This window comes from Cyrtonyx montezumae, unplaced genomic scaffold (genome assembly GCF_038088225.1).
Source record: "Cyrtonyx montezumae isolate F1298 unplaced genomic scaffold, pur_monq_1.0 scaffold_3, whole genome shotgun sequence".
Taxonomy (NCBI): Eukaryota; Metazoa; Chordata; class Aves; order Galliformes; family Odontophoridae; genus Cyrtonyx; species Cyrtonyx montezumae.
In genome coordinates, this window is record NW_027072034.1 from 101615325 (window position 1) to 101640938 (window position 25614).

Genomic DNA, 25614 nt, shown 5'->3' on the forward strand with positions numbered 1-25614 from the left:
TACATCGGCAGCGGCAGCGTGGGGACGCGCACCCGTGGTGCCGAGGCATCACCCAGCTGGTGGGCAGGATCCGAGCAGGATCAGCTGGAGGAAGGGACACGGGGGCTTCCCATCTCTCTCAGCCCATTGTGGGGGGAAGAGCGGTCGCTTGCCTTCAGCCTCACCGTCTTCCTCCTGCCCCCTCGCTCCTTTCCCAGTACAAGGGAACGAGGGGGGCGAGGAGATGCTGAGTTGGGGGTGAGGCAGATTGATGCGAATCGAGAGGCTGCAAGAGGAGCTCTGAGCCGGGCAGCCTCCTCCCCGCCTCCTCTCGATGTGATGGCTGATCACAATGAGCAGGGGAGAAACGCAGCCGGAGGGACACCCGCTGTGTTGGCTGCATGTCCTATGGGGATGAGACACCCAGTGGGGGAGGACACCAAGGGGCTTGGAGCGAGACCCCCTTCCATCAGTGTGCCAGAAGGCAGAGTATGTGGCACAGGGACTTTACCAGGCACGGCTGGGTGCATCCCAGCCACCGTCACCCCTCCGCGCTGGGATGGAGCATGTCCCGGCCTCTCCTTCCTTGGGGGGGTTAGGGAAAGCTTGACAGGGGGATAGAAAATGGTTGTAGTGAGGGGAATGGTGAGAGAGGGGAGCACGAACACCCACAGTGTGCTACTCTGGGTTGGAGGAGTGGTGGGGAGTGCAGGTCAGACAGGATGGCACTTTGTTTCTAGTGGGTGGCAGATCTGCCCATGGCAGCAGGCTGGCTCTCGGTGGGTTCAAGGTCCCTTCCAACCCAGGCGGTTCTGTGGCTCAGTCTATGATTGTAAACTGTGCTTTCCCCTGACCACCATGTCACAGCCTGATGGTGAAGGGGCATGGGAGGAACCCAAACCCAAGACCCTGCCTGTCCTGGGCATCCCACCGTGCTCCCGCACCCGTCCTGCCAGAGCCTACCCCTTGCTTGCTGGGTACCCCAACAGCTAACTTTTGCCAGGCTTTGCTGATCCAATTCTGTGTGATTTGGGCTTTTTGATATTTTCAATGTGTCTCCAACTTATTTTTTTAATAACATTTTTAGCAGATTTTCTCAGACCTAATGGGGCAGCTCCACTGCTGGCTTGGGGGTGGAGAGTGGGAATATTTCAGAGATAGGGAGCGGAGAATACAGTGGGAAATAAAGGCTGCTCAGGCACATTATTTCATTGGAAGCACAGTTTTTATTTCAGCATCAGAGCGGCCACCATGAAAACAGATTCTGAATTGCAAGGTACATCTTGATAAGCAGTCCCCGGGATGTAATCTCACAACTCTTTGTGGCTCCTCTTTGTGATGCGGCAGGCCAGAGAATTAAACCTTGAGAAAAGCTCCTTATGAGAACAGCATATGGATAATCAAAGAGACAGGCTGGAGAAGGCAGACAGAACGAGAGATGGCAGAGGATGAGCTAATGAGGCAGACATGCTCAGTGGAGGAAGGAGCAGGTGGAGGGGAGGCTCTTCTCACTGTGCTGAACCAAGAAGCTGGTAGCAGCGGGTGCCAGCCAGGCCCACAGGTGGGAAGCTGCCTGCTGCCAGGTAGCTCCTCAGCGTGACATAGCAGCAGCTCGATATGCAAGCATGCAGCATGGCTTGTCCTTGTGTTTTGTTTCATTGCTGGGAAACTGGAGGCACCCAGGTTATTTGCACACTGGTTGGAATAAAACGATTTGCCATGGTGCCTCCAAGGACTTTGCGGCTGTTGCTGTGCAGCACACAGGGCCATTTGCAATTTCATGGCCTTGGATCTTCTACTCCTGCAGCACACTCCCTGAAACCAGAGCAAAAAGGGCCATTAGCAATGAGTTACACTTCAGTGTGAGAAGAGGGTCTTGTTCCAGTTCTCTCCCTCTCATCTGAGCTATCCATTCATACAGGGGTGATGAGGAGTGGTGGTGCCAGGCAGGAGCATGGGAAGGTCCTTCTGCCGTGGCTTCCTTGATGGGTGCTATGCAGACAGGTAAACCTGGCTGCAAGTCTAGAAGGGGACAGACTCTGCAGCTCTGCCCAGGCTCAGGAAGTGCTGCTCCTGCCTGCTGGGCAGAGGCAGGGATGACAACCAGGAGCTGAGGTCCCTCAGAAGAACAGTCTGTAGATAGATGTTCCCACCGGCAAAAACATAAGCCGCTCAGTGTGTCTGTGCCACGCAAGGTTAGCTGTGTTGGTGTCAACTCCTCTTTCAGTCTCATAAAAACTATAAGGCCTGGATAACGCTCGGTGGCACTGATGTGATCTGCTGTGATAAGGGGAATAGCTGTTTCCTGAGATGCTTTAAAAGATAACGAGGAATCTCAAGTGAGCACTGTGTCTTGTCTAGTTTGTGCTGTGCAGGACTTAGGACTTAGGGCAGCTGTACGAAATGATTCCTTTCCCCCAGTCACAGGCAGTCAGAGCCGCTCTGCAGCAGGCTGGGCTGAGTAAGGGGCATGTCCACAAATGGGATTTCATAAGCTGTGTGAGCAGTGGGACTGTGACAGGAAGGGCTCTGATGCTGGTACAGAAGGCAGAGCTGCTGTGACATAGCTGTGACCCAACTTGGTGCCGGGCTTTGTGTGTGCTGCATGGAAATCACCACTGCAATACTTGGGTTTCATTCACACCCATCCGAATGAGAGAATCAGATCTCAGCATCAGTGTTGTTCTGTCAGGGAGAGCCTGCCCAGCTTCTTCCAGTGTGGAGCTGTGCCTTGCTTTAGGAACATGGTGCTGGGAATAGAAGAGCAGTTAAGCTGAGAAATTAGGGCGCGCTTCATTAAGAAACACACACACTTGGAGTGTGCACTGAGCTGGGTTGGGGTAGCAATGCAGTACTACCCCACATGCTCTCATCAAGGGGCATTAGTGGTTTTGTGCTTCTGAGGTGGCTTAAAAGCCATTTCAATCATTGTTGTTTCCCCTTGGGAAGGGGGAGGTTCGCATCCCTTCCTGACACTGCCCTACTTTTGACTGATTGATTGATACTGGGTTGTGAGGAGATGAGACTGGGAGGATCAGAGCAGTCCATTCCGGCTGGACAAACCCTCAAAGGGCAGAGATGAAAGCATGCAGGCTCTCTCTGTTGTTGTTGTTGCTTTTTGTGAGGGGGGATGTTGTTTTAGTGGTGGAGGTCTCAGTTTGTAGGTTGGCAGTGTTCAGTGGGAGGGAGGTGTCAGTGCCCCAGTGCAGCAGCCAGCGTCCCCCTCAGCCCTGCCTTGTTAAAGCCTTGACTCTCAACTGCAGTCTATTAACCTCTCCTCTCCTAACTTGGTCTTTCTCTCACGTGTTCCTCTCTTCACCCTCCTCTGTTCCCGTAGCGGTGGGCGTGCAAATCAAGCTGGAGTTACTCCAACGCAAGTTCTGGATGTCCATGCAGCAGGTAGGAGCACCACCGAGCGTGCGGACAACACAGTGCTCTTGGTCAGCTGGGTCAGGGCTGCAGTGCATCATGCACGGTGGTGGCATTTTCGTAAGGGCTGCAGTGAAATTCATATGAAAAGATTTTGGAAGTAGATTAGTTGGAAGTCACACGTTTCCCTAATCCTCTGACGGCACTAATGCCGCCTGTGCCCCGGTTTTGCTCCACAAACACCACAGTGACAGTGTCAGCATCCCAGCCCAGCATTAGCTCCACTGCATGTGACATTTAATTGTGGAAATATGTCTCTGCTCATCCTGCCTTTCAGAAACCTCATGGAAATCTGAAATTCCGGGAACACAGGGGACAAAAATTATCTACTGCTCTCTTTTATCATCTTGATGATGGTAACAAAATGCTACGAGCTTGCCAAAATACAAATGATTTGCTGCAGGGATAAACTTTCAGTGCTGTGCTAATTCTGAACCCGTGCTGTGCCACGAGGAATTACTGAAGCTCTCCTCCTCTGAGGGGCAGGAGAGGGGAAACACCATCCTACTTGCACCAGGGGCTTTCCTTGTGGGTTTTGCCTTTGGGTGCGGGGACAGACCTGGGGCTGGAGCAGCATGCAGTGGACATGGATCTTGCAGGGAAGAGTCATAAGGTGGGGGCTGTGGAGGCAAGGGGATGGGATGGTGCTCATGGGGCCAGGCAGCAAGAGGCAGAGGCACTGCATCTCCTGCAGGCCATACCCAGGTGGCTTACTTGCAAACACGGGCACAAGCCCATTTCAGGTGTTAATTGAAACTAAGGGCGCTTATCACAGAAAGTGAAAGGAGGCTTGTGTGCCGAGCACCTGTACACCACAGTTGTAGGAAAAACACTGCCTGGCTTCCTGTGGCCACAGCCTGGCAGGGGCAGCACTAACAGCTCTGTTTCCTCTCTCTTGCTGCCCTGGATGCGCTGCTCTGGCTGCTCCCAGCCCAACGACAGCGATGTAAGTAGGCACTGCTGGCACTGCTGAGTGTGCTGGGTGCCAGTGCATGGAGGTCATGGTCTGCAGGGGGTCTGAGGGTCATGACTTTCTGGGGCCTGCAGTCACAGGAGGCAGGCCCAACCTGTGTGCTCCAAATGTGTGACCCCCGAGTTGGTCGTGCTGTCTCCTTATGGCCATATTTCCCTGCTGTGCTGTGTAGAGGCAGTGGTAAAGCTATGCCTGCATCTGTAGTTGAAGCCATCTTCCCCACAGACTCAGTGAGCAACTTGGAGCTCTACTGCCAACAATGTGACCATCACCAACCCTCCCTTGAAACTGAGCAGAGGGATGGAAACTTAAAAATACTGAGTTTGTTCTGCTAAACTCAGGATGAGAAACAAATCCTACCTCAGTGTAACGGCTTTGTTGTGTTTCAAAGTGGCAAATTCACTTCTTGGTATTGACAATCATCCAGAAAGAGGCTGGGGCTTCTGCATAAGAGCTTTGCAGAGAGAAAGGGCAGTGAGGGGGGAAAAGGCAGGCTGCAACATGTCAGCATCCTCTCCTGGCCCTGGAAAACCTCTGGCAGGATGGGGACCCCATGTACAGAAATGGCAATGCTGTGTCAGCTTCCCTTTCTCATCTGCTAGTGCGAATGGAGCTGAAAAATAACACAAAGAGACAGACACAGGCAGCCACCACCAACTCTGAACAATTACAGAATCAATGAGCACCTGAAGGGCTTTGTTACTCACCACTTAACCCCTCATGTCCCCACCCGGTTCAGTGTTGTGAAACACATGTCAAATCCGGTACACAGAAATCCTAAATGAAACAAACGGATGGTGCCCGGGGCTACACAACCACCATTCACATCCTATTTTATCATTAGCCATCCTGAGAATAAAGAAACCAACAGCAGCAACAACAAAAAATCCCCGCCTGAGAATAATCCTGATCTAAAATACCATGCCGTGCATTTCCCAGCAGATGCTGAAATGCATGCTGTTTCCTTGCCAGTGCACAGCAACCTCTGCTAGCACAGCAGAGCTGGCTGCTGCCCCTTCCCTTACCAGTCCTGGCTCTGCTCTGGGTGCAGGGTTCCACTGGGACCATGACAGGGGCAGCAAAGGGGACATTGCCCAGTGGGGAGAAGCACGGCACGGGGACTGCACACAGTTATGGACTGACCGGCCTGGGGGTGCTTCTTGTCCTGTTCCAAATGCCATCTGACCTGCAGAGTTTCATGGGATGCTGGTGTGGAGAGCTTGTGCCTGACAGTCCCAAGGAGGAGATGAGATCATGCCATGATGTAATTCCTGCTTTTCTTTTCCAGTGCAGTGCCTTCGATGGTGCCTGTCCACTCAGCTGTCAGGACGATGTAAGTTGCCCAGATTTGCTCTCTTTATTTGTAATGGGAATTACTGATGACCGTGGAGATCTCTGTCTCTCCAGACATCAGATGCTACTCACAATCTCACAAGAGGTTGCACAGCTAGGGTAGAAAAGCCTAGCTTAGATATCCCCCTAGAAGTGACATCAACTGTGAGATGTCAGCCCTACCCACAGCAAGGGGTTGAAACTAGATGATATTTAAGGCCTGTTCCAAGCTAAGTCATGCTATGTAATTCTATGTCAGCTGAGCCCATCAGGGACATGTGGTCTCCAGCCAGTCCATCTTTTCTAAGGCAGTCCCACCAGTGTCACCAGCCTGCCAGAGAGAATGGCTAGCAGCATGACACGTGCTGGACAGTCCTCTGTGCATTTATGCCACTGCTCTGCATGTCTCAGGCATATTGAGGACAAGATTCTGTGCCCTGGAGAGTGGAATCACCACTGTTATCCTCCTGTGCTCATCTAGGACCATGATTTTTTTCCATGAGACCTGCAGATTTTCATCTGAGCTCTGTGCCTCCGTTTCCTGCTCTGCAAAATAAAAAATGATAAAAGCAGTACAGATACTCAGTGGTGATGTATGGGGACTGCTGAGCCACGGCCTGAAGCACTGACTGAGCACCTGAAGGAAAGACACAGTCAGCCCTGGGAGCACAGGTGAAATCAATTCACCTGTGTGACCAGAAAGGGTGGAGCCAGGCTCAGCCCCTCTTAGACCTCATTAAGGGGTTGACTGCCACTGAGGAAGGATTTCTTGTTGGTCATCCTTCCTTTGGAGTTCTTTCCTTGTGAGCCTAGATCTTTGGAGATGGGTGAGCATTCATTTTTCCTTCCTTTTGTAATATCTCCTTGTTTGTGCTGGTCCCTTTGCCTTTACAGGTGAGGAGAGGGTTATTTCATGAGTGATTATAAAAATCTGAATTCTGGAGATGGAAAATAATGGAGGAGGGATGCCCTCCAAATATCTTGTCAATGTCTGCAGGATGTATCATCTCTTTAAAGGTGGTTCAAACTGTGCTAGCCCTGCATAGCTAGAGACCACCTCTTGTTAACACAAGTTAAATACCTCAAAGAAGAAGAGCAGAGGGAAGTTAGTACTCTGAAGCCTGTGTTAGCTATGTGGTGGAGCAAGACAGGGCAGCATTGGGGCTGAGCCTGCACGCTTTACTCTGCAGAAGCCAGCACAGTGTTGTCTCTGATATCACTTGTCTCTGATATCACCTTTCTTTCACCTCCACAGGTTCTGAATTGCTTCCTCATTGATAATAATGGCTTTATCCTTGTTTCCAAAAGACCTGCAGAGGTAAGAGTACATAAGAGAAGGAGGGGAGGGTGCTTGGTGTATTCACTCAACACAAATGAAGCCCAACCATGTTAAAAGGGTGGCTAGGTTGTGGTGCCACTCAGCTGTGTGGTGAGGGGACAAAACATCCTAGGTTAGGCAGGAATTTGTGATAGGAGGAGAAGGAAGGAACTGGTCATATCATCCTTTCCTCAGAAGTCAGGAAATCAGAATCCCTACTGCAGATGATCTGAGGCAGTCTGGAAAGGGGCAGAGGGTAGAACAGCACTTCTGAGCCCTGGAAAAAGACTCCAAATACTAATAAGTACATGAGCAACAGAAAATGTTTCTTTTTTTCCTGTGAATGTGGCTGGGACAAGCAGCACATCTGTAATAGAGGAAAATCTGTCTTAGCAGCTATAGTTATTTGAAAGTGTTGGCAAAACAGTAGATAGAGGAGAATGAATGGCAGGCTCTATTTCAGTTTTTCGAAAAGCCTGTAGCAGAGTCTCTCAATAAGAGGCTGTTCAAGAAGCTGTAGCTCAAAAGTGGAGCACGAGGTAGTGCCAATCATCTCATAGCAGCTGGGACAGAAAAAAAAAAAGGAATAAAACAGGATTTTTCTAATGAAAATTTGTGTGCCCCATAGTTTTCCATCTGGACTCATCTTGGTTACCATGCTCATAATAGGCTGGTGAAAAAAGTGGGATTGTGTATTGTCCATTGGATTTACCATTTGGAAGAGGCCAGAATGAGTACTGCTGGGACTTACAGAGCAAAAAGTGAATCTGCACTGTGGTAGCACCAGGGGGTGATATAGACGGATATGAAGATATAAAAAGGGCATGTTGCAAAGGAAAACCAACCTCTTTTCTGTTAGGAGGGTGACCTATCTGGCAGAGTGAATATTTCAGTAAAGGTCCCTGTTCAACAACTTGTTTAGCCAAAAATAAAACAAAAAACTTGAAAAATAAAGGAGGGAAATGCTGTGAAGATATATTGGCTCACTATTCTGGGAAGCCAGGTTCTGCTGTATGTTCACTATGTGTAGTCGCTGTTTTGTCCACTGACTTCCGTGATCTTTTCAAACATGCTTTACTGAGACCTATCTTATCTATAGATAAACATTTACATCTAAGGTAATGCATTACTTCTCATCTTCAGCATCACCCACCTGATTTCTGGTTGTTTTTTTTTTTCCTGCATCTTAAGAAAAATGTTTTTTTTCAAAAAGCTTGTCTCCAGAAGATCTGACTAGCTGAAACATGGCAGTACAATGAGTGTGGGTAAATGATAAACATCATCTGCATGCCTCTGAGAGGCATCTGGGCAAGCACCAGAAGTGTCATCTTCTCCTCTGACCTTGAGAGTTCACTGCAACTTTTCCTCCAATATGACTTTTTTTTATCTTATTTCAGTTACTGCATTTGTTTACCAGCAGCACCACAAGTGTCCACACTCTTAAACCCTGTAGAGAATTCAAGATAGGCTACTGATTTAATGCTACCACTGTGTTTCATAGCCTCACTAGCTGAGTGATGGCTCACTTGGCCCTCTGCAGCCCTCCCTACCCCCATCCCACACCCTGCCCTGTGGAGACCCTCTGAGCTCCTGTAATTTCTGCCTGAGGTTTATCAACAGACCATAGGAGAAAGGTATCAGAGGTAACATTTTGTGCTGTGAACCTCCGAAATTGACAGGCCTTGGGGAAACCTGCCCAGAGCTGGGAATAAGGACAGACATGGCAGAGGGAACCCTTGGGAGATCCCCATCTGTGGTCCTGTAGTGGCCCTCTGCCCTTGTCACAGCAAGGAGTGAGAAATTTATTTCATGCTCTGACACCTTCAGCTACATCTGGGATGATGAAAATCTGAGTGCTCAAAGAGGAGTTGATGTTACATACCCATTTGTACAGTGAAACATCTTTTAAAGCTTGTTGGGAAGATATTCATAACCATGTAGATGATTGCTATTTGATCTTAGGCATAGGTTCATAAGGTTGGAAAGGACCTATAAGATCATCTAGTCCAACCATCCTCCTATCACTATCCCTACCCAACTACTAAATCAAATCCCTTAGCACCTCATCTGAACGCTTCTTGAACAGCACTAGGGATGGTGCCTCAACCACCTCCCTAGGCAGGCCATTCCAGTGCCTGACCACTCTTTCAGAGAAAAAATGTTTCCTCAGGTCTAATCTAAATCTTCCCCGGCACAACTTGTGGCCATTCCCTCTCGTCCTGTCATTATTTATCAGGGAGAAGAGGCCCACCCCCTCCCCACCACAACCCCCCTTCAGGAAGTGGTAGAGTGCAATAAGGTCTCCTCTGAGCCTCCTCTTCTCCAGACTAAACAATCCCAGCTCCCTCAGCCGCTCCTCATAAGACTTGTGCTCCAGACCCCTCACCAGTTTTGTTGCCCTTCTCTGAACACGCTCCAGGGCCTCAATGTCCTTCTTGTAGCGAGGGGCCCCATATTTATTATGTCTAATAAAGGTTTGTTTGTTTTTGGGAATGCCCTGCTCAAAGAAATAAAAAGTGACCTGTCATCTACTAATGCGTTCTAAATAAGTAGAGACCTATGAAAGTAAAATGTCCCCCCATACTGTGTGGATGGAGCCATCACATATGGGAGCTACTTGTTGTGTCAAGCCCCATGAGCTAGGAAGAGACAGAAGACAGCTCATTTTTTCATTATTATATTTTATTTGCTTGCTTGCAAACAAAGTGGTAGACTTGGCAGATTCTGAGCATCTTTGGAATTGATTTGTCGTTATTTAGTAAACAGGAAAGCCAAGAGCTGTTGCTTGTTTGAAGTCTTTAGAGCAGCAGTTCTCAGGTCTGGAGTTGGGATATTTTAAGATCATTGACACCAAAACATATATGGGACCAGACCACAAGGATCATATTTAATCCAGGCATGCCAGTGGGATCTGGGGAACATTGGGCTGGTGGTAAGGGAAGTCCTAACCAGCTGAAGGGCAAATCTAAGTGCTGCCTCCTTACAGAGCGTGTGTGGTATGTAGTGGGCCTCAAGACACAGTCTAGGTTGGCTGGAACAGGAGAGAAAGCTTACTCTAGAAGTGAAAATTTTACTCTTGATAGTTTATGCCAGTTTTTGTCCCCTTCTTGTACTTGCAGATTGGAAAATTTCTTGGTGCAGTGGATGGTTCAGTAATGACCCAGCTACTGAACATGGGCATGTTCAGGAGGTAAGCTGGGATCCCTGTTCCATGTTTATCCTTGCTCAGCTGGTGTGTGGGGCAGAGCACGTCAGGCTCTGCAAGCAGCCTCGTGAGCAGTGCAGGATCTCTGAATGGACATCTGTGGCTGTTGCTTTACTACCAGAGCAACTTTAGCTGCCCGCATCCTCCCCTGGCAGGCTTAGCCGTTGTCACCCCACAGCCTGTTTCTCCTTTTCTCCGCTCCTCCAACGGCTTGATGCACTGAGATGCACAACATCTTAGTGTTGCCAGAGAACAGCTGCTCCTCTACCTTTTTCAGGGCACAGTACTATGGGAAATGCTTCCTAGCATTTGGGTGAAAGCACTTCATTTCCTCCTGCCAATTGGAAGGCCTTTCTATGAGAGGTTGCCTTTAGTGGTCCCAGAGGTGGCATTGCATTTGGCTGACTACATTCCTTCTCTTGTAAAATCTCATAAAATCTCTCTGGTCACCTCTCTCCATTCTTCCAGCACATTTCACATATTCAGTGACATGAAAGCCGGAACTAGGGAATATGCAATTATAACTCTCCAGCTTCAGAATCTGCTTTACTCATCACCTCTAATTAGGGATACATTGCCTCCCATACTGACCCAGTTGCATTAATCCAAGGCCTGTATTTCTCCCTTTTCAAAGTCCAGCACTGACCTAACAGCAAAGACATATTTACGCAGGCCACTGCTTCAATTCTTCCACACAGAAGCTTTTTTGTAGAATGGAGCCTATGTAGGACAAAGTAGTCTGGCCTGAGTGGCCCATAGTCGGTTGCACTGTTTGTTTTTGACTGTCTGCTTGTTTTGTTTTAATTGCAGGGTGACAATGTATGACTACCAAGCAATGTGCAAGGTGCCCTACCACCACCACAGTGGTGCCCGGCCGCTGCTCAGTGTACGTATCCCACTGCACATGGAGACTGTCAGCGGGGGCTTTCCCCTAGGGCATCTCCAGCGAAGTTCTGTAGTGCATATAGTGTAGCACATTCCCCAAAAGAGCTTAAGGACCAACTGCTTCCAAGTGTTGGGAATGTCCAGACTCATCAGAGACAGGTTTCTGAGGCAGTAATGGCCATTGTCTGTGGTTTCTAATTTGACTCTTTATTGGCACATATGATCCTACTGACAACTGGAAGAAGCAGGGAGGAGGTAGGAACCAGGCTACACCAGGCTTCTTCTGTAATCTGTGTCACCAGCTTGCAGCTGAAATGAACAGAAATGCTTTCACAGGACGTGTTTTCACTCAGCCGTCCCAAAGGGAGAGTTGCACTGACAGTGTTCAGAGCATCAGAGAAGAAGTTGTCAGCCTTTCAGGGAAGCATGAGTGGGCTGGGAGTAACAGAAAGAAGGGTCACAGCTGCTGAGAAGAGCTGATAGCCCAGAGAATAAACTATCAGAGGTTGCATTTGGGTGCTTTAGTCTGATAAACAGATAATGTAATTCCTCTCTACTTTTCTAGCAGCCTTGACCAGGCAGAACTAAGTAATTAATCAATACTCAGTCCAATTCAAACTTGTTAAAGCAACCCTAAACAGAGATTTATTTATTACTGTTATGATCATTTGAGTCTTGGAAGTGTGGTGTGCTGGAAGTACATCTAATGGCATGGCACCATCATTTTATTTTTTTCTAGTAAAATAGTTTTCAACAAAATATTCCTTTTTTTATGGCTATACTGAAGCTGGACAGATAAATTATTGTGGCTGTAGTGAAAATATTTGCTTGATCGAGAATTGAAAATAATGTCAAAAGATACCAGCTGCTAAAAAACTGAGAAGAGAATAAGAGGGTGAACCTCCAAATTTTCTCTCTCTTTGTCCCCTTAGCAAAATCTTCAGAAATGAAGAACAAAAATTCCATTTATACATTTATACATTATACCTTTGAACATACACTGTTCAAAGGAAAAATCAGTCAAATCTCCAATCATTTTACTACTTGATGACTTACTTTACTTGAAGATGAGCCAATTAGCAGTAATTAAACATTCTCTTGTGTCCTATGACTGCTGCATGTTTTGGGTTCCAGGACATGCGTGTGAGTTGGAGAGGGAGAAATGAAACTTAAACATGGTTACTTACCCTGAAGTGAAGAACCAGCAAGATCCTCTGCAGAGTAATTGGCCCTGGGATGATGCTGGATTTCCAATTTGTAGCAGAACAGATGGAAGATGATAGAAGTCATGCCATCTTGAGGAAAGGCTGCACAAAATCACAGTTAAACTTAATCAATCAATAGCAGATAACACCAACTCCTGGACAATGCTGTAGCTTGTCCCAGAAACATCACTTGCAATTGGAATATAAAAGCCTCCTAGACTGGTGGTGCCCCATTTAGCTGTATTTCTCTCCTGCTCTGAGCTTTCAAGGTCATCCATACTGGAGAAATCATCGAGCAATTACATCTTCAAAGTCCTTCACACATTTGTGATAAACTCCCTGACCCTGACTGGGAGGGGTGAGAAGATATTATTAGCAGCAAGGCAGTTGCTGCTTCTGATGTATTTTGAGTGTTTTCCGGTGATGCCCAGACCTTGAATTTTCAGCCTTCAGGAGCTCTGAGCAGTGGAGGGAATTGGTCTGAAACATGGGGTCCTGCATAACAACTGTACACTCTCTGACCAGGTCCTTATGGCATGTCTCATTTCTTCTTTTGTTCTCCAGCCAATTTATGCCTTTCTGGCTGCACTGAAATGGCTGATAAGTGATTTCCTCATGTGAGTACAAAAAGATGTGGGTATTTGGGAGGCTCAGTCTAGCCGGGGTAAGAGCTGAGAAGACTGCGAGCAGAGGCTCCGCAGAGGACGTTGCTGTCAGCCTTTTTGTGACATTCAGCCTGGTGCATTGCTCCCAGGAGGCAGAAAGCTATTACTATTCCCATTTCACAAAGGCAGAGGCAGAGGCCCTGAGCAGGTCTGGGATTTACCTGAAGTCACTCAGTACAAAGCGGCAGAAATAGGACTCGGGTCTCTGGAGGACCTGCAGGTCCTTGATGTTAAGTCCTCCTCCCATTCTTATTCTCCTATGATAAGTAAGTGATTCCCCTGCAGGGTGAGGGAGGCCAGGAGGAAGGCAGGAAGCTCCAATCTGAGCTGGGGGAGGAGAGAGAGGTCTTGTGTCAGGCTCTGGATCAGGTTTACTTCACACTAAGGAAGGAATAAAAATTAAAGCTCAAATCAGGATCAAGCTCAGATGAGGAACAAAGCTGCTCCAGCTTTCTGAGCCCAGGCTGAAACAATTACTGTGAACATCCCAACCTGAGGGGCAGAAAAGATCCAGGTGTGGGGCCTTGAGCTTGTTGGCACAACACAATTCAGTTTGGCTTTTGACCAAAATCTGTCACCACAGTGTTGGCTCCTCATGAGCCACCTGTGCCTCTCTGGGGCTGCCACCTCCAGGCCTTCACCAGAGAAGTCCCTGAACAGTATGTCCTTCCGGGAAAGCCCATTCAATTATTCCACAGTACAGATCCTGTGATGTGGGTTAATACACTGAAAATAAATAAATAAATAAATAATTCAGACTTCCACTGCCAGGAAACCTGCAGGAAACTTGTTAGAGCTGATATTCACTGGGCCCCACAGGGCCATCTCACTGACGCTTGCATCCTTCCAGGCTGCTGAAAAAGCATCCCCTGTTCTTGCTCTTTCGACAGCTTCCTGTTGGAGTTTAACATGAGTAGCTTCTGGCACTCCGACAACGTGGCAGACGGTGAGTACGTGGCAGTCCAGCCACCCCATAGCTAGTGAGTGTCACTACTGCTGGTGGCAACAGGAGCTGCATGGCGAATCCAAGCCTCGTGGAAGAAGCCACATCCCATCACATCTCCCTCTGCAGACACTGGAAGCCAGCTTCTAGGTCCCAGCACCACCTTGTTTCCATTTCATGCCCATCTCAGCCTGCCCAAGCTCCAGAGCTCCTGAGAAGTCTGTGCAGCTCACTGCTTGCTTTCCTCAGTGTTCTTGCTAGGGGGCTCTTTGCTTTCCCACTGTTTTTAGAAGGTGGTGGCACATGGCACCACACAGCAGCCAAGTGCAGCAGAGGAAGCAGAGCAGTGTGGGTTAGAGGTCTGGGCTGAAATCTTGCCCTGTATCTACTTCGCTGCCTGCTCAAACTGTCCTGGAAGCCTCTGTGGTCCCATCCCTGCAGATAGGGCATGTCAGTGGCCCTGAGGCAGTCCTAAGGGACAGGCAAGATGTGCTCTACAGGGCGGTGTAGAAGTTGTTAACTGCTTCCTTACAAACCATCAGCACTAGTGGTGCTTTGGGCGATGACAAAGGAACTTTCCCTGCTAACCGGGGATTTCCTGGTCTTATCAAGGAAACAATTGTTTTCAGAGAGCAGTGTCCTAGTCAGAGAACCAGCCCAGCATCTGGGTGCTGTCAGTCCCACTTACCTCCTCCAAGGGGGATCTCCAGACACAGCAGTAGAAGTTACAGATTTCCCCTATGTGGCACTGATGCATTCTGTTTAACTTGCACAGAGTGTCCCCCTGCAGAAATCAGTGAGAAAGAGTCAGATGAGCAAGATTTCTGATAGCAACATTATGTAAATATATAGTAAATGGCTGCAATTTTATTTAACTTTTGTTTGAGGATGTGTGAGGGGGAAGGGAGAGGGTTCTTGCTGCTGTGCTACTCATCACCATTTCTTTTTGTGCTTTCTTCAACTCTCCTGTATCACCTGTGTGCAAATTCATCTCTCCGCTGTGCTGCCATCATATGAACCTGTCTCATGTCTCCATCTTCATTGTTTGTGTGCATGCCACTCTTCCAGCCAAGGCTGTCTTCCATCACTGTAAGTAGAGCCAGTGAGTAGCAAAAAAAAAAAAAAAAGAGGAGGATCTAGCTAGAAATCCTAGGCTAGGAATGACAATTATTTTTTTTTTCATTTCTGGGAAAACAGGGAATTTGCAGAATGATGTCATGGTGGCATTGCAGTTCCTGGCTGTTTCCCTGCACTGCTGGTTTAGCTGGCTGAGCTGGGAAGGGACATGCCAGCCTCCTCAGTGACTGCAGGCACAAATGAAACTATCACTCATGACTGTAGAACAGATGGGCCCTTAGCTGCTGTGATGTGGTTTGTCCTTCACCCTGGTCCCATAGTCTTCAGATATTAAGAGTCCATTTAAGTCTCCTTTTCCACACCCCATGGTTTGGCTCCTTCTGACGAATACCAGCCCAGCCCCAGGGTAATGCAGAATTACTCTCAAGCAGTTTAACTGATATGTATATGCTCTAGCTCATAAATCCACTCCTGCAGGCAAGCTAGAAATCCCTCCAGACAGAGTCCAGACTGTGGCTGTGTTTGTATCTCACTGCTTCCATACCTAGCTCATGTTTGCCGGTTTGCGCTCTGCCCAGCACGACGTATGTGTGAGACAGAGATAGAGAAATAGAGACGAGACAGTTGGAATGTGCCTCGTGTGTGAAGAAGAGGAAGAGGAGGAGAAAGTGGCTGATGAAAAACTGAGGGTCCGTGCACGGGGGAGGGAGTGGCAGGGGGAAAGGAAACCACTGGAGCTGGAAGGAATGGGTTGCACATGTTGTTAGGAATGGGCTGAAGGTTTTTGCCAGGGATGTTAACATTTTCTTGACTGCCTGCCAAAGCTGGTGAATGCAAAGCGTATGGGGAGGAGGAGACATTTTGCGGGAAAGAAACCGAGCACACGTGAATTCGGGGATATGCACTGAGGAATTAATGCTAGGGGAGCTAATGCTCACCCCTGCTTGATGTGCTCTGATCCTATTTCTGCTTCCCAAATTCCTGTGCTTTCTGGGAAGGCGAGGCTTGACGTTAGAGTATGGGCACGATTGATTCAGACTGCACTCCTAGTGCAAATCTGCTTCCCAGAGATGATGAGAAGACATGTTTGCTTCCACAGATTTCTCACTGCTCTCAGCATCTCCCTCCCCTCTGTGTCTGTAAGGGCTTCTGCTTTTATGGACATCACCGCAGACTTGAAGGCCTTTAAATAAGCCAGAGATACTCCCAGCCAAGGCATGCAGCCTAAGAAAGAATATTTCTAGAATTCTGGAGCTCAAAAAAGTTCCTTTCTGACTGCAAGATAATGTACTCAGAGGATATTTTACAAGCTCATCAATTAAATTCTGTTTTGTATTTGTCTCTAAGCAGCAGATTTTGTCTCCTTTATACCAGAGTAAATCCACTGACATGGGTGCAGCTATTCGTGACGTATGCTGGTGGCAAAGGGCTCGCAATGCGGGCTGTGCAAATCTCAGCAAGGAGCAGGGCTGCCTTTGCTATTCAGAAGGATTGGTTGCCAACTGTCTGACAAAGTCTTTCTGGAAGTGCAGATGGCAGCAATGACAGCCGGGAATTAACTCACGCTTTGCTATAAAGAAGTTTGCAATTTGTTATCAGCTCCTCCAACTGTTTACTAAGCCCTGACCACCAGACTCTCAGAGCTGCTGATAACGTTTTGATGTTCAGTGTGTGCATGCAGAGGCTCAGACCCAGCATGCTGCTGACGGTGCTCACGCTGCTGGGCCCTCTGAGATTCAGGATACTGCTGCAGCTGCGTTGCTTCCAGGCAAATTAAGTGGCAGTAGGCTTAAGTATAATCTGTGTCTCAGGTCTTGTCTTGGTTCAGAAGTCAGAGATTGTGAAGTGGCTTGTTTTCATTTTGCCTGTGCCAAGAGGCTGATTTAAGATGGTCTGTGCAGGAGCTGTGTGCCTATTTAACACAGCTTAAAAGTACATCTTAGTGCGTGCAGTGACGTTAAACCAAAGCAAGGCAACTGTAAACGCCTGTGAAAGGTCGTGGGCAGAAATGTTAGCAACCAGCCCATGCTGCTGGGGCTGAATTGCTCTTGCAGGGGCCAGTCCTGCAGCGCTCTCCATCACTTACCTCTGGTTTGGTGTGGGAGCTGCAGTAGAGTTAGGGAAGACATGTACAGGTCGAGCCTGTGAGCAGAGCTGGGCTGGCTGAGGCCCCAGGTGTGTTCTGAGTGTGGTCTGGACATCTTCATCTGCCTTTCCCAGTAAGACCCTGTGCTCCAAACCCACCAAGTCCAGCACAACAACCTTGATTACTCGTTACTACTTCCATCACGAATTTTGCAATACAGGGTCTGATTTACCCCCTACCTCTGCTCCATCCTTCACACCACTGTTTTTGTGTTGCTTTAATGACACTGTAGCAACAAGATGAAGCTACTGGAGGACGAAGCACTTCACTGGGGATATGGAAAAAATGAGGACCTGGATTAAATCTATGTTTTGTCAGGACCATGACGTGAGCAGCATGATGAATTCTTGCAGACAGTTGTACAAAATCTGTGGGGCTGAGGGGTCAGATCAGTTCTCTTTAATGTTTCCAGAAATGATGTGGATACAGGACTTGAAGGTATACTCAGTAAGTTTGCAGACAACTCTAACTAGGGAGGAGCTGTTGACTCCCTTGAGTGCAGAGAGGACTCGCAGAGAGATCCTGACAAATTAAAGGGCTGAGAAGTTTAATGAGATCAAGGGCTGGATGCAGACCCTTGATGTATGTCCAGAGTAGGGGACAAGAGGCAGGAGAGCAGCCCTGACAAAGAGATCTGGGGTTTCTGATTGATGACAAGTTGAACACGAGTCAGCAGTGTGCCCCAGCAGCCTAAAGGGCCAACCACGTCCTTTTCAAGCCATCAGTATGGCAAATGAAGTCTGAAGGAAAGGGTTCCTGCTCCGTTCTCCACTCTCCCTTGGTCGGTCACGGATTTCACTGGCTAGTTTATGGTTGCCTGCTCTATAGCTGCTTGGAGCTGGAAAGTCCTAGGTAGCTTTTGTCGTCGAAACATGAATGGAGATATTATCAGGAGTGCTAAACACTGATGCAGAATTCATGTCCTTCCCCAGAGCTGGTGCGGAAACCATCTCCCATGCTCGTCGGCTGAGCCGCAGCCGCTCCTCCTCTGCACCAAAGCATCACGCTTTCATCAGAGACATTGCCCTGTGTGCCACAGAGGCAGGAGCAGTGAGCAGCAGCGCTGCACAGGGTGGTTTTCCCGCACCACCTAGTGGGAGCCGGGATGGCTGCAGTGCTCAGCCGCTGCTCCCCGGATCTCGATTCGGGCAGGCTGCGTCCGGAGCGGGACAGGCCCTGCTCCAGCCCTTAATCATAGAATCATTTGGGTTGGAAAAGACCACTAAGATTGTCTAGTCCAACCCCAGCCCACCCCCACCGTGCCCACTGACCACGTCCCTCTGTGCCACATCCACATGGTTCTTGTCCCCTCCAGGGACAGTGCCCCCCCCACTTCCCTGGGCAGCCCGTGCCACTGCAGCACCACTCTTTCTAAGAGGAAATGTTTCCTAATATCCAGCCTGAACCTCTCCTGGCTCCTTTCAGGCAGTTGTAGAGAGTGATGAAGTCCCCCTGAGCTCCTTTTCCCCAGGCTGAACAATCCCAGTTCCCTCAGCCGCTCCCTGTAAGACCTGTGCTCCAGACCCTTCTCTGCTCTGTTGCCCCTCTCTGGTCACACTGAGGGCCCTCAGTGTCTCTTCTACAGTGAGGGGCCCCACTCGAACTTGAGATGCAGCCTGCATACCTCAGTGCAAACCTCTCCTTTGTGGTCCTCTGCTGATGTCTGTTCTCCTTTCCCTCCTCCCCACGCAGCCCACAAGCACAAGAAGCACGACACGCTGCAGCCTTGCGACACGGAGTACCCCGTCTTCGTGTACGAGCCGGCCATTAAGGAGACCAACGGGCTCATCGAGTGTGGGGACTGCCAAAAGTAAGACCTACAGCTGCCCTTCTCTTGGCAGGAATCACAGCACCCCTGCCCAAGCAGTGGCAGTGCCTGGTGGCAGTGGGAATGGTGACAACCTGAGGAGAGCTGCTTGCCACTGTGCCCAGCACACACCCCACGCTGTGTCTGCAGCGAGTACATCCCCAGAACCAGGCAGCACAGAGGGGAATGGCTGCAACTTCTTGATAAAGAGAGAAATCAGAGCCATCTGTTAATAAGCAGAGGTGGCAGGAGGAGGAGGGAGGGAGTGTTTTAAAAAAGATAGTCTCTTTCCATTCGGCAAATTTCAGAAAGGAGCCCTTTCTGTTTTTTCACGTTTCTGGCAAATGATTTCTCCTTAAAATTTTCCTTTTTGCAATGCTTTCAGCTTTCCTTTCTCCTTTTTATTTTCACTCTTTTCTGTTTCCCTACCAAAGAAAGAAAAAAAGAAAGAAAGAAAGAAAAAATAAAGGAGGGATTAAGGGAAAAAAAAAGAAGTGTTAAACCAAAAGAAAGCAAAACACAGGTACACGTTTTACTTTCTGTTTTCATTTTGAGAGAATGAGCAGTCAAAAATAACAGAAAGGCATCGTGAGAAGAGCCATTTTCAGCAGTCCCATGGCACCCTCAGCACTCACGTGTGGAAAGGTGAAGGGAGGATGAATTTCCACTGGCCTGGCTTTTCCTAATGTGCTGCTACAGAGGCCAAAGAGATCTGACTGGAATCCCTCATAAAGCAAAGCAAAGCCCTACCTGGTCTGACTTAAGTCTTGGACTGGCTGCAGGAAAGAATTAAAGGTCAGGAAAACTGCCTGTGCTAGTCAGCACGACTTGATGAAGAACAGGCTGTGCCACGCATTGCCTGAGCTCAGAGCATGGATTTGCTGACAAAGGCAGTAAGGGGAGTTCTGCAGGGCACAGAGCAACACCTTGCCCCATGGGGATGCAGCATGCCTTGCCTGGTGCCCACCACTGCAGCAGCAGCAAGCCAGGGTTTGCTCTGCTCCTGTGTAGTTAGAGGTGTGGGGTGGGGTCACAGCTGTGGAGCTGGGTGTGTCTCTTGCACCTTTCATGCAGATGTTCAAGAGGGATGAGAGCCCCAGCATGGGCTCTGCGGAGCCTTAGCTGATGACCTGCTCAGACACACAGGCTTTCCCAGTGCCTTTTAGAAACCCCAGATTGTTCCCAGTGCAGGGAGAAGCTGGGCACTAGCTTTGTCCTGGGCACCTCCATTGTGATGATGGGGGTAAAATCTGCCTGTCCAACTTCCCGGAGCACTGATCACTCAGGAAGGAATGAAACAGTGTCAGTGGGTGGCAGCATGTGACTTTCAGCACCTCTAGAAGCAAATATGAAGATGCCTGGAGGCAAGAAGCAGATGCCCAGCAGTGAGCTGTTGGAGAAACTGGTTCTCCAGAGAAGCTGGGTCAATCTGGGTGTCCTCACAAACCTGTATGGCCACAGCCTGACCCAGAAGTCCTCTGCCTCATCTGAGAGCAGGAACAGGAGAGGCACAGACAAGGCATGGGATGGGAGGTGATGCAAGCTGGTGATGTGCCACCATGCAGTCACAGGGCATTCGTGGCCTCCTGCGAGCCATGCCTGATCTTCCCAGGCACACGCACGTGTGTGCACACTCATGCACAGTCACACACACATGTGTGCCCTGCCCACATCAGCCCTCCTGCTCCCACACAGCCTACACTGCCTCATGCAGGTCCTCACGTGGGTGTCCTCAGGTAAAGGCTTGCATCCTCACCTGCATGTGCCCATGCTCACGGCTGGACCTTTTCTGCTGGACAGACAGACTCAAAGCTGCACCCATGTTGTTCCTGGGATCCTTCAGTCTCATTCAAGTAATGCAAAGGTCAGCAAAACTCTGCCCTTTGAGGATCGTAGGGCACACAGTCCCTCATGTTGTTTGGGCACAAATGCATATTGGCTGAGTGCTGGCACACTTCCTCGTGGAGCTGAGCATCTCTGTGCCACGCTGCCCAGTTCTGTGCTGCCTGCGTGTTCCTGAGGAGTGGCTCTGCTCGGGGTTGGTTTTTGGTCAGTTGGGTTTTGCTCCTGATTTTGGCTTTTGTGCCATGCAGAGCTGTGCTTCTGAGCCAGCTGGGCACTTCTCCACAGCCAGGTGTACTCCCTGCTCCTCCCCTGCTTTCTGCTGTGACTCCTTCCAGAGCTGCTCGCTTTCCTTTGGGTTTCTTTGCTCCAGGCAGTGCCGCGCAGAGCCTGGCTGCCATTTCTCCATCTCTCTCTTTTCGTTGCAGGATGTTTGTGGCCCAGCAGATTGCCAGCAGCAACCTGCTGCTTCTCGTCACAGATGCCACCTGCGACTGCAGCGTCTTCCCACCTGTCCTGCTGGATGCAAAAGAAGTCAAATATATCCTTCTAGTGCGTGCTTTCGGGCTCGGGGCTGGTGAGGGTGAAAAACCTGTTCTGCTGGCAGTTTCCACAGGGAAAAATGGAGAGGGCATGTCCTGCCTGTGGGATAATATAGGAGGCAGGGAAACAGGGTAGTGTGGTGGAGAGGAGGTAACAGTGCTGCTGCTGGGCCCCCTGCACGCATTTCTGCCATTCCCAGCCTTCTTCTAGCTCCTGGAGCCCTCCCAGCCCATGCTCCTGCAACATGCAGCTGGCAGGCTGCTGCCCTTCCTGCTCTGCTCTGACCCGAGGCCGTGCAGAAGCACCTGTAGGTTTGCATCCCGTTGCTGTGCGCTGCAGCTGTGCCTCGTCTCCCTGCCTGTGTCCTTAACAGCCCCGCACACAACGCGTCAGTGAAGTGTGACCGCATGCGCTCCCAGAAGCTGAGGCGGCGACCAGACACGTGCCACGCGTTTCACCCCGAGGTATGGCTGATCATCCAGTCCAACCACCAGCCCACCCCCACCGCGTCCCTCTGTGCCACATCCACGTGGTTCTTGAATGCCTCCAGGGACGGCGACTCCGCCACCTCCCTGGGCAGCCCGTGCCAGTGCAGCACCACTCTTTCTGAGAAGAGTTTCTTCCTATTATCCAATATGAACGTCTCCTCACAGCTCCGTTGCCCTTCTCTTGTGCGTCGTGCTGGGGATGGGCTCCCCATCCTCCCCCAGTGCCAACAGGGCCCACTGATGCCTTCTCTTCATCCTCCAGGAGAACGCCCAGGACTGCGGCGGTGCTGCTGAGCTCTCCATCTCCCCCGTGCTGCTCCTCCTGCCCCCAGCGCTGCTCCTACGGTGACACTGCCCGCAGTGGGGACACGGCGAGGGACAGACTGCCGGCCCTGAGGGGACATCCTGGTGACAGCAGGGATGGCAGTGTGCCCTGGGAGGCACAGGGCTCTGCCAGGCAGATCTTGCCTTAGGAGAGCGGGCAGGTGGGAGACCCTGGCTTTTAAGAGAGGCTGAGGTTTTGAGCAAGTACAGGGCCTTTGGGGTCCTCGGTAGTAAAGCAACCTCTCCTGGTCTTGGGATGGTGATCAGCCAGGATGGTCGGCTCTGGCCCTGGATAGCACTGACTGCCTGCAGGCAGACCACAGTAGGCAGCACGGCTTTGCCAGGCAGCTGCACCTGGCTGAGGACCATGCTCCAGGCACTTGCAGCACAGTGCTCAGATGCCTCTGCAGGTGTGGGTGTGGCAAGGGGTTGCATGCTGCCCACCAAGGACAGGCTCCTTCCCTTGGGGCAGCGCTGCTCCAGGGCTGCCTGTGGCTGTCTGGGGCCCTGAGCCTGAGCCTGGCCAGTGGGCACAGGCTGCTTCTCACAGAGCTTTATGAACACGGGGTGGGGAGCATCCATCTTTCCTCTCTTTTTGTATGAACTGCTCCATACCATCTCATTAAAAAGAATATATATGGCATATTTTAAATAGATATTTAAGCTTTATCGTGTCATGCTTGGTGCTCATCGTAGCCCTACAGCCCTCTCTCTCTGCTGAACCCATGGGGACTGGCACAGGTGGAGGCCATGGGAAGGGAGCTGTGTGCCCAGGGGTTTGCAGATGTGCTCCAGGGTGTTCTGGGGTCAGGGAGTGCTTGCTACCTCTCGTAACACTGGCTCCCTTTGCAGACACGGTGGCCAGGTTTGCTTCACTGAAGGTAGTAACCTAAGAGAGGATCACTCACTGGCAGTGAATCAGCCTCTGGAGTTGAATATGTTTTCCTTTCTGCACATCCAGTGACCTTATCAGAGTCAGGCACAGCCAAGGAAGGTGAGTGCAGAGGGAAAAGGGGCACTGTCGGGATGTAGAGCTCAGGCAGTGCTATGAGCTGCTGCCCCCAGGCACGGCCGCCCCGGCTGTCAGAAGGGATTAAGAACAGCCCCAGCACCGTTCCACTTGGAGAAGACATGTCCGCATGCACTGCCTACCATGGCTGATTTCCAGGGCATTAATCCACAACAAACACGCTCTCATGAAGAGACCTGTACTGGAGGAGTAATTATGTCCAGCTCCTCCTTCAGCCACCAGCTGGGCAGAAGCAAGGGTTGCTGAGGACAGAGGCTTCCCAGCAGCCGAGCAGCACCACGCTGACCTGGCACAACTCACAGCTGTAGATCCCCAAGGTCCCGTCCACCCCTGTAAGCAAACTGCAGCACTGGGCTTTTTTAAATTAAGATGTTAAGTGAGACAAGTCCCACCGAGTGTCCCTGCCACTTCTAGATGCCCAGCTGAGTCACACTGCTGTGGGCCATCAGGTATGGCCAGGCAGGGCTGAGTTCATGCACAGAGAAACAGGAAAATCAGCCCAGCAGCACATCAGCTGCTCACAGTCGGGAGAGAGCTCGCCCAGAGACCCAGCTGTCCCACAGGGGCTCACCTCACAGGGACTATGGGCTTGATCCCAGCCCCAGGCAGCCACGAGGCCAACCTCCAGCACTGTGTGCAGGTTCAGTGCAGCTGCAGACAAACACGGAAGGTATCTCCCGGGTCTGGTTTGGGTGTAATTTGCCTGTGTTAGGGAAACACATCAGTGCTCTGGGAACCCAGCCAGGCATATGATTTTCTCATCTCATTTGCAACTGGAGCAGCTCAGCTTTTATGCCAGCTGCTAAGAGCCTCCGTGCCCAGTTGTTCCGTGCCAGAGCTGAAGCTGCTAAAAAAAATGAGATCAACTTGAAACGTTGCTGCAAACATCTGAGCTTAGAGGCAGCAGCATTACATGGAACAGCAAAGTGAAGCTCTCCGAGGTGGCTCTGGAGCCTCAGAACTGAGCTGGGCACATGCAGGACTGCTCGTCACAGACCCTAGGCCTCCTTCCTGGGGGAGAACAAGGTCCCAGGTGGTGCTGGGATGCTCGTGTGCTCTTTCTGTGCTGCTGTAGTGCCCAGGGATGACCACAGTGACACACTCGATGTTGCCACGAGGCTGCCGTGCCTCCTCAATCTGTAGCAAGGAAAAGAAAGAGATGGAACTTGGCTTCACTAATAGCTTCAACCAAAATGAACTCATCTCCTTCATATTAATTGTACGTCATGTTCATTTCTGGCTTCCTTCTGAATGTTCGGCAATGGCTCCAGAGGCTCACCTTGATTGCAGCACTTCAGTCCGTACCCAGGACCTCAGCAGCCTTGGCAAAAACAAAGCACTTTCAGAGGGAGGATCAAGCACAGCCCCAGCCACACACAGAGGCAGCAGGGCACACAGCTTCTAAGCATCACTGCACTTCCTGCAAGCACCATCAGCCCAATCCATATTCCCACGTGGTAGCTCTCTTTCACGTAACTCTTGTAATCTAATGCTGAAGTTCTCCGTGCTCCTTGAATTTGCTTTGCATTTGGGGAAACAAACAAACATCTCCATCCTGAGGCATCCAGCTGATGCAGGTTATTTACTGGCTCTCTTGCAAAGCGTGTATCTGTGGTATGGGAACCACAGCACAGCTCTAGTTGCCCAGACTGAGTCTGAACCAACACAGAAGGAGGAGGTGCATCCCTTGGGAGCAGCTCACAGATGTTTGCTGACAGCAGCGGGGTGGAGATGAAGGAGCTGCAGGCTCTGTTCCAGGCACGGGGCTGCTCTGGTTGCTCTGCTCGGCAGCAGCCCAGCTCCCCAGGAGGAGAGCCCAGCCCAGCAGGAGACACCCATCCCCTGTATGGGTAAGAGCTGGCTTGTATTTCCTCCACACCACGAATTCCAGTCCAGATTTCCGAGACAGCTCTTCCAAGTTGAAAAGCCCACACCAGCCAAGGGCTCCAGCACCCATCTTCCTCCTGCCCAGCTCCCCTTCTTCTGGCTCCCAGTCCCTCCCACAAGCTCTCTCCACCAGCAGGAGCCCATCTTTGACCTCCAGATGTTGCCCCCAAGTTGCCAACCCTGCTCCCTCCACCCAGTTTGGTTCTTGGCCAGTTGGTTCCAGTCCCCCATTTGCCAGGTAAAGGGGCAGGCAGTGATGCAGGGGGGTGGGAAGAAAGCCACCACAACTCCCAAGCGTCACACCCATCCCAGAAAGACCCCATCCAGACAGACAACGTTCCATTTGGTTCTTTTATTAGCAGAAGTTAAGAATACAGCAAGTAGTAAGATCCCATCTGACATGGAACCGTCACCAGAGTCCCCAACCATCAAAACCCTAGAATGTGCTTCATTGCTTTCAACAGTAAGCAATTTTTAAAAAGAAATATACTGAACAAGGCCACTATTTAATGGGGAAGGAAAGAAGCTGTAGGTCC

General features: G+C 50.2%; 1 protein-coding gene and 1 pseudogene across 1 annotated transcript in view; one reads left to right on the forward strand and one right to left on the reverse strand.

The window, feature by feature from the left end:
• The window catches only part of CACNA2D4 (calcium voltage-gated channel auxiliary subunit alpha2delta 4), a 113163-nt gene extending 94192 nt beyond the window's left edge, over positions 1-18971 (forward strand). The window contains exons 27-35 of the mRNA XM_065742544.1: positions 3317-3378; positions 4340-4354; positions 5670-5714; positions 6969-7031; positions 10151-10221; positions 11047-11122; positions 12891-12943; positions 13882-13937; positions 18850-18971. Coding sequence (XP_065598616.1) covers positions 3317-3378; positions 4340-4354; positions 5670-5714; positions 6969-7031; positions 10151-10221; positions 11047-11122; positions 12891-12943; positions 13882-13937; positions 18850-18971 — 563 coding nt within the window. The remainder of the gene's footprint in view (positions 1-3316; positions 3379-4339; positions 4355-5669; positions 5715-6968; positions 7032-10150; positions 10222-11046; positions 11123-12890; positions 12944-13881; positions 13938-18849) is intronic.
• Positions 15335-17347, reverse strand: LOC136052926 (uncharacterized; annotated as a pseudogene).
• Positions 18972-25614: the final 6643 nt, after the last annotated feature.